At 38.1% G+C, this 9,178-nt stretch overlaps 1 protein-coding gene and 1 long non-coding RNA gene across 2 annotated transcripts; one reads left to right on the top strand and one right to left on the bottom strand.

Annotated features, from left to right (window-relative positions):
• The first annotated feature begins 11 nt into the window (after positions 1–11).
• Positions 12–7,618, top strand: LOC136261325 (transcriptional enhancer factor TEF-3-like). Its single transcript, XM_066055314.1, has 15 exons — positions 12–255; positions 749–829; positions 1,003–1,095; positions 1,210–1,362; positions 1,425–1,489; positions 2,426–2,488; positions 4,162–4,395; positions 4,440–4,601; positions 5,027–5,065; positions 5,118–5,192; positions 5,684–5,791; positions 5,847–5,989; positions 6,914–6,995; positions 7,052–7,207; positions 7,252–7,618. Exons 2-15 carry the CDS (start codon positions 757–759, stop codon positions 7,366–7,368), a joined length of 1,563 nt encoding a protein of 520 aa, XP_065911386.1. The 5' UTR covers positions 12–255; positions 749–756; the 3' UTR covers positions 7,369–7,618.
• LOC136261328 (uncharacterized) lies at positions 7,554–9,067 on the bottom strand. Its single transcript, XR_010703861.1, has 2 exons — positions 8,988–9,067; positions 7,554–7,926 (listed from the first exon to the last, which is right to left on the bottom strand). It is a non-coding gene; the product is annotated as an uncharacterized lncRNA (long non-coding RNA).
• Between the last annotated feature and the right edge of the window lie 111 nt (positions 9,068–9,178).

Here is a 9,178-nt window from a genome sequence, read left to right as displayed (position 1 = left end):
GCGACAACTGGGCGAGTCCGGTTTCCTGTATACCTCAGTTAATGTGTGGAATGCAGTGTGCGTTCCTTTAAGCCACATTGTGTGCGATCCTATGTTAGTTACTGGCGTGCTTGGAGTGCCGATCTCGTGGTAGAAAGACACCAAGAATTTGATAGTTGAGCGAAGAGGAATTTCGATTCGAATTCACCTCATAACTGAGCGGTCGGCGAAGACTCTTGCAGTCAACGTCTAGCGTGTCATTTTGATCCTTTGCAAGTGAGCTCCAACTTGCTGTTCATTATTTCCATGCTTTTTCACAAATCAACTTTGTTACATATTAGCTATTCCAGGCATTGCGTTTTACCAAATTCCACCTAATGATATTTGATTGTTGGAATATTTTGGGCAATGTAAAATGTATACACGTGTATTGTCTAGATGCTTACTGCTATTGAAGTTGTAGTCCAAAAAGAAGCAAATTCCATGAAGTTGCAGCGCGACTAGCCACGTGCATTAAAGGCGATGTGTTAAAGCGTGGAAGTCGCCTAAAGCGGCTTCTTTCTGATAACAGAGATCTTCGTTAATACATTTTGCTTCTCGCGATTCGCTATAGCTAAATGTCACGGCATGTGTCAGAAGCTGGTGGCAATTGTTCAAAGGTTCGAGTACGCTTGCCCATAGCGGTGGTAATTTGGTATCTCCTGCCTACAAGTGTTAAACAGCTTTGAAAGGTTCTTTATTGTGTACAATATAACTGTGACACGTGTAGTTTGTGCCATGGAACCTACCGCGCAATCACAAGATGGAGGATCAATGGTTGTTTCACAACTGCAGAGCTCTCCTAGACAAGGTTTGTGATATATAGGAAATTATTGTTCTTATGTTGTGCCAACTTCTGTCAGTACATAAAACACATGAATATTGGGAGTGTATGTGTTGGTCTGTATACGTTGACATTAGTTCATACACTCATCAGTAATTTCTTGGTTATGGCTCAGTTACCTACATTGGTCTCTATTTCAGGACAAGATGGTAGCAACCAATTTCAGTCGGTCAACCAGGGGGTCGGTGGACAACAATGGGATGATGATGGGGAAGATTCTCCATCACCTACTGGTATGCACATGTAAATACGTGGTATAATATTTGTGCCTGTGTATAGAATGGTAATTTGTTCAATGGCCTCTCAACTGGCTGCTTCATGACAACGTTTTTAAAATAATATTGCAGGTGGTCAACAAGGTGGTGACTCATCTGATCTTGGAAATGATGCTGAAGGTGTGTGGGCAGCTGATATAGAGCAAGCGTTTCAAGAAGCTCTGGCAATCTACCCTCCTTGTGGTCGTAGGAAGATCATTCTATCAGATGAGGGCAAGATGTATGGTATGTCCATGGTGCAGTGTGTGTTTAAATGCTGGGTTTTATAATGGGTTTGGTATCTACAGGACGCAATGAATTAATTGCCCGGTATATCAAGTTACGAACTGGAAAAGTACGAACTAGGAAACAGGTCAGTAAAGACTAGTTAAAGCTACAAAGATACAGAAACTGCTTTGGTTTTTGCAATAAAGTACATGGATGTGTGGTTCCAAACACATGTAATAGGTGAAACCAAGAGTCTACGTAGTAGCCTCTTTCCAATGTAGTTTATGTCATATGGTAGGGATACCTTGTATATGCATAGTTGTAACCATTACTATTGTTTTTGCAGTAGTTGAATAAGTTACTTGATAGCTGTCAATATCATGTGCATGCGGTGATGGTGTGATTCAACAAAGTTTGCTTGACTTTCCTTATATGATAGCTTGTATCATATAACCCATACATGTAGGGTGATTTGATTAGTACTATTGAGACTTTGTGATTATTTGGTTTGGTAATATGATAAGGGAGCGTGATCTAGTGAATGTTTTATAAACTGAATTACAGTGTGTAAACATATTATTATTTCAAATTTGCTTCTAACAATCCTTGTAGTGTGTGTGCGCACGGCAATCCTTGTAGTGTGTGTGCGACAATCCTTGTAGTGTGTATGTGCGTGCGTGCGTGCGTGCGTGCATGCATATGATGCTTGTGTGTGTGTGTGTGTGTGTATGTGCGTGCGTGCGTGCGTGCGTGCATGCATATGATGCTTGTGTGTGTGTGTGTGTGTGTGTGTGTGTGTGTGTGTGTGTGTGTGTGTGTGTGTGTGTGTGTGTGTGTGTGTGTGTGTGTGTGTGTGTGTGTGTTATTTCACTATTGATTAAGAGATGTTATTTTATGAGGTGTCACATCTATTAAGACCAGAGCACATTCCTCCACATGACCTAATAGTGTTTCTGTGGTTGTTAGGAAACTGTATATACAGTGACAATTTGAGTGGTTGCTAAGTGTCATGGTTTACCATCAAATGCATGCACACCACAAAAGCATTACAACACATTGTTTTGATTTACTATGTACACAGGTATCCAGTCATATCCAAGTATTAGCCAGGAAAAAGGCTAGAGAAATCCAAGCTAAGATTAAGGTACAAAATAACATGCCTGAGGACACACTGTACAAAAACATTTGTTCCTCCTTTTGTAAATGTTGTATAGTGGTATGCATGTTTAGACAATGTTGTTTACTAACATGTACATGTGCTACACATGTAATGGCAAGGTCCATGTTACTTGTTTGTGGTTATGTATTTGTCCAGCTTCTAAGCATGTGATGTAATGCTGACCACAAATTGTTATGCATTGCTAAACACATCAGATCCCACTGATTATTAGTTAATGATCTATGTAGTGGACATGGCTTGTATGGCAGTTCTATTATTATAATAGTGCCACTCCAATGGATACGCTCAAACTAAAGAATGACTACAGTGGAACCTAGCTGACTCTTCACGACAATTCTCCCCTTTCTACCTTACCTCTGAAAAAGGATAACCTCCTTGATATTACAGTAAAATCACAGTGTCAAGAAGTCCCTAAAGGCTTGTATAGGATGCTACGTATGTACCATACTAGGTATTTCACTTGCTCATGTTTTTACTTTTTGATGTCATATTACCTCTGCACTTAGACATAGTGAAAACACAAACAGAAACTTTGCGTATTACAATTATGTTATTATCCTTTTTGGATTTAAGTGTATAGAACTATATTGGGGGCATTTACTAAACAATGACATCTACTTGCCATTTGTTTGTGCAAAAAAACCACTCCTAAATCTAAATTAGCTCTCTCAGTAAGGAACACCACGTATCATCTCCTACCTGTGTGTAAGTCTACAACTAGCTAGTCAAACAGGAGCAATTGCTGTGTCAGACTTCTCTAGTCATTTACAATAAAGTATCACTTGTAAAGCTTCTGGAGACAAAAAATCTGTTGATGCATTAGTTCTGTCATGTGAGTTAGGTATGGCTTCATACTGTGAATGTGCATTAGCCAAAATTATGTGATATATAAGATATTCAGTGTACAATTAGGCTTAGTCTTTACTGTGGTAGGTAGAGAGCTATTATGCTGAGCATGAAACAACACTTGCACGCTCTTAGTAATGATTATTATGAAGTTAGATTCACATAACATTATATACATCACATTTGAAAATTACATTTGGTAGGTAGATCAAAACACAGGACACTTCATTTCATTGAGGTCAAGTAATTTCTGGTTGTATAGACACTGAAGTTATCTTTTGGTATTATGTACATTAGCTTGTTGGTATGTGATATGGCATTTGTGGTATGGATGATCTCATGAGGAATGTTATTACTGCTATAACAATTAACTAAGTTTCAAAGCACTAGGGAGTATGAGTTTGTGGTGACCATAAATTATACTTGTGTAAACTAGCTTACAATATGTAAAAGACTGTACATCGTAAATATCCGGTGGCACACTTGGGACTTTTATTTGCTATTTTTAGTAGCAATATTGATTGTTTTGGACGCCATACTGGCACCAATGCCAGCTTAATGAATATTATATTTTATTGTTTTACACTTTGCACTCTAGTAAAAGTGATACTGCTCACATTTCCTATTTCGTTTGGTATTCAAATTGAATAGAAGCATCTTAAGTCAATAACATTATGTGCTTTCTTAACATTTATGTCTCGCCTGCATGCAACTACTACATACATGCTACCCATGATCATAATAGCACTAGACCTCATTACAATCATCATCTGGTCATTTATTTGTTGTAGGATCAAGCCACCAAGGACAAAGCAATGGCTGGCCTCTCCAGTATGAGTTCTGCTCAGATTGTGTCAGCCTCCGCCATACACAATCGCACTAATGCTGCAATGTTTGCTGGAACTCCTGGTATTGTCAGCAGCCCAGCTCCTGCACACACCATGTTCGCCAGTAGTCAAGGAGGTGCAGCTGGAACTTCTCCTGTTTTGATTAAACAAGAATTAGCCCAATTCAATCCACAAATGGTGTGTAATATTTGTAATGTATGTGTTTAATTATCTTCTTGTAGATATGGCCAGGCCAGCAGGCAGCGTTCATGTTGCCTGTATCAGGACAGCAAGCAACACCTCTACAAGTGGCTTCTGCACAGGGTTCTTTTATTACACTATCACAAACACCTCAACAAGTTATGAGTCCAGTGATCACTGCAGCTGCTGTGCCTGGAGCTGAAGTAAGTCTACTGAGGATATCATCTGTCTGTCTCTCTCATATATACACAGTTGCACACAGGTATTTGTATTCAAGTATGGTATGCCTTCATTGCCTTGGCCATGTGAGAACTATCTTGCTCAAGTTTTATTATAAAACTAAAGTTGTTCTCAGTACTCAATACAATAAAAATATGTTGGGTATAACATTTCGTGTATACACACATGATCTGTTTTGTCAGTTGTATAAAAATTTCATGGTCATGCATATTGTTTACTGTCACTAAAGAGTAAAATTTAAGCATGGACAACAAGCTATTTCTAGTGTTAAAGTAACCCGACAAAGGTATTACTGTCTGTAACACATAATCACTTGTATGTGTGACTCAGTCATGAGTTATGTCTTGTTGTATGGCAGTTGTGATAAAAATATTGTTTTATTCTTTAGCATGAAGTTATAAATAATAAAGTACAACTACCTAATTTAGTAAGTTGGTTGATGTATTGGATATGGTAACTCATCTTGAGCTATTCATTAGCCTCTGAAGATGAACATGTTTTCGGCATTTGTGGAGAGGGCGCATAATGATAATAACAATGCTGACCCATCTGCAGTACGTTGTGTGTACATCTGTGTCTGTATGCCTGTACTTTCTCACAAAAAAATACACTGTAAAACTGGCCTCTTCATGGCACCTTGGCAGTATTGGTTAGGTATGACCAAGGTCAAAAGTGCCTTCCTAATAGGTTGCTACGAAAATTTGTTTTTTATTTAGAAGAATTTTCTGCTGCCTGACTGACTTGCTTTCAGACAAGCAAAATGGCTGGGGCTATGAGCTTGATTTTTTCACTGTTTGATTTTGCTTCAGCCTGACAGGTGCCTTTTGGCATACCACAGTACATACAATGCATGCCCCAGCTTATTAAACATGAACACTTGAAAGCTTTAGTAAATTTAAATCTTGGAAATGAACACTCAGGCTTTTGTGTTTGTGAGTGTATATGGTATATTCATGATGAGATTGTACTAAGATTTTAGTATTTTATAGATCTTCCACTGTGTACAGTATACATGTGTTAGTTTAATGGACCAATCTTCCCATAGGGATCGAACAATGCAAGACATGAGTTTATTAGTATTGGACCGGATTCCAATTTTTGTGATCCAGCTGTAATGATGGGATTAGAAAGTGTAGATATTAAACATATACAGGTCAGATATCTCTATAGGTGATCTGTCAGTTGTTAGTGTCTCTTGTTCACTATAGGACAAATTTCCAGAGAAGAATGGTGGTCTAAAGGATTTGTTCGATAGAGGTCCCCACAGTCGGTTCTTCTTAGTCAAATTTTGGGCTGATATTACAACACCATTGTTAGATGATAATTCTGCATTTTACGGAGTTACTACTCAGTAAGTATTGCACACATAATAATTAAAGAATGTGTATGATATGAAACAGCCATAATGTTGTTACTCATTTCGTTCATAGTGCATGTGCAGTGTAAGAATTTTGTTCAAATTATAGAACTTTGCGTGGGCGAGATCAAAGGAAAAAGTGTACTTTAAATTTCATAAAGTACACTCTCAGCCGGCCAACTGCTTCATTGACCACAAAGAGTGCTTTATGTTCAATAAAGTACTCTTTGTGGGCAATAAAGCACAGTTGCCCACGTGCCTTAGTGTAGGCTAATAGCCTGCGGGGCTCGCGCCAGTACGACTAATCACCCAAGCCGGTGAAGGCTGATAGCCTCGCCGCGCTGAGTGATCAATCACCCCAGCCAATACGAGTTCCACCACTGGATTGCTTTTATAGACATACCTAAATGCTTCAATGATGGGTGGGAGAAGGTAACATTGCTGTTACGTTTGTTAATGTAAATGGACAAGTCCTGAAGATATCACGGAAATACTTCACCATGTGACTCACAATAGAATCGATTGTGGGTTTCGAGCAAAACCTGCCAAAAGACGCGATGAACATCTGCTATGCCAAACTATGGTGAAATACACGTGAGTTACTTTGTTAAACTAGTTTGTGTGCATTCAGGCTGCTAATAGTTCGTGCAACGCTTGTTAATTACGAGTCCTAGTGTATGGTGAAGCTACACTACTAGAAAGTTCCATAAATCATTTAAAGCATAGCCTTGCTCGTGCTATATGAAAAATAAAGTACTCGGCCACACGCCTCGTACTTTATTTTTCATATAGCACTCGCGGCTATGCTTTAACATATACGTATAGCACCCTTGTGATGGGGAATGCCAATATTAATACTTTATTTACAGTGTTAAGTATAGCTTCACAAGTATGCTAACTGGTGATTTCATATTTTAGATACGAAGCTCAGGAAAACATCGCAATTACTTGTTCCACAAAAGTTTGCTCATTTGGGAAACAAGTTGTGGAGAAGGTTGAGGTAAGGAAAGACACTGTAGTGACTATTAGTAATCATTATCACTTCTCTATCATTAGACGGAATATCCCAGAGATGAAGGAGGTGGACGTTATGTTTACCGGATAACAAGGTCTCCAATGTGCGAGTATATGATCAGTTTTATCCATCGGTTGAAACACCTTCCAGAGAAATACATGATGAACAGTGTGTTGGAGAATTTCACCATCTTACAGGTAACATCATGTTATTTGCTTCTAATATATTAGTCCTTTATTAGGTGGTAGTGAACAGGGATACAAAGGAGACATTATTGTGTCTAGCGTACGTCTTTGAAGTGTGTGTGGATGAGAGTGGAGTGAGACATAGAATATTCCGGCTTGCAAAGGACTCATAACACTAATGCTGGATGGTGAAGATTAAAAAAAAAAAAAACCTGTTATATTTTTCCCTACCTCTTTCCTTCAGCTGTTGTAATGATAATATTTCTTTTTTATTTTCATCATCAGAACTAATAATATTATATGCATCACATGACAATCACATGATCTAACATGTTTTTAACAATTTTTCTGCTGTAGATTGTAATCAATGTTGTAGTTGTGCTTATTGTTGCAAAATATACAAAAAATACTCCAATAAAACAATCGGTTGTATTGGTGGCAGTTAAGTTAAATAAATTTCTTCTCAAGGTCATCAGCAATAGTGTTTAACTGGACACTTGATGATTGTAGTGCTGTCACTATCTTGTGCCAGTTGGCATCTGGGTGGGATTTCAGCCAGAAACAAAGCATCTCGTAGCAATTCTTCCTTACATCATGGTTGTTTGCAGCTATAATATCCAAGTGAGATAACTGGTGATTATCCAACAACTCAATCCCTATCTCACGCCACCTAGGAGCTACCTCCATGATCAAGTGATTATTAAGTTCCTTCTCTGTCGGTCTTGCATCAGCTGTAGTGCAAATTTTAAAATAGCAACATACTTTTCTGAGAGAGTATGTGTATGCAAGGTTGGAAGCAATCTAGCTGAGCAAATAAATTATGACCACTCTATCTCCATGATTTTCAGCAAGGCAGAAAAATTAATAAATCCATACATTAATTGTGTTCTAAAAATCATGTGACGGATTCTTGCCAAAAGGGTGAAATATTAAACTCCCAAGTGTTTGTGTAAGAAACTGTATAAAGAATGTTCTTAGCTAACCACAATCAAGAAATTGTAGACATGTATAGCAAGGTATTATACTTACACAAAAGAGTAATGTTCATAATCGAATAAACAAGTGTTTTGAATACCTTACATATGGCTGGAGTGAGAAAAACAATTCTGTGGCCTAAGGCAAAAGTATGAATTTCCATGCGGGCGGGAGGTCATTTTTCATTAAGAAAAGAAAATACTCCAAATCAAGCTGTGTGCTACTATAAAGCCTTTTAAAAAGTATTTACAATTTTACCACCGTTTCTGAGATTCAAGTGACATTTGCTGTGCTGTAAAATGATAGCCAGCCTTCTTAGCATCACAATACGTGTGCATGTGATTGTTAACAACATTAGAGGCAGTGGGGTAAAATTGGATGCGGGCGGGGATGAGAAACAATTAATCAAGTTTGCGGCCTAAATAGTTAAATCCATATTATTCCAATAGAACACTCAATAGAATCTGGAGAAAATAATGCCTTAGTGTGTCTGCCACTAGAGGGTTCCTCATGTATGTTGATTTTGTAATTGTATTTTTGTAACTGTAAGGATTGTATGTAAGGGTATCACCTTGTACAGGCACATGCCTTTTGTGTATCCCTTTAAACAATTTGATAATAATAATAATATACCCCATGTCATGGTTAAACACAGTTCATAACGTTCCGCTTTATATGGCCCTAAGTTTAATGTTTCCAAAATTAAAGTCTGCAAGTTTGTGTTTAGGGGAGAACCCCCACCAGTACATAACAGGTAAAAAACTGTTTAGCTACGCGATGTTCTACAATTGTAGTCATATACTGTGTGTACACTAACCATCTATCACTCTTCCCGACGTCGCCATTCAAATTAAAGGTGGGGCTTCCACACGCGCGTACTGTTTCGATCACAAATTATTTCATAAGGCGCATAACTTAAATTTTACCATATAGCCTAATATTTCGAGGTTGAGCAATGTTGTTAGTTTATTTCGCGGATTGCAAACACTTCCAAAATGTATTAGACTA

Source organism: Dysidea avara, chromosome 7, assembly GCF_963678975.1.
Source record: "Dysidea avara chromosome 7, odDysAvar1.4, whole genome shotgun sequence".
NCBI classification, from domain to species: domain Eukaryota; kingdom Metazoa; phylum Porifera; class Demospongiae; order Dictyoceratida; family Dysideidae; genus Dysidea; species Dysidea avara.
The sequence above is the reverse complement of the archived record's forward strand: the minus strand, read 5'-3'. Positions and strand labels throughout refer to the sequence as shown.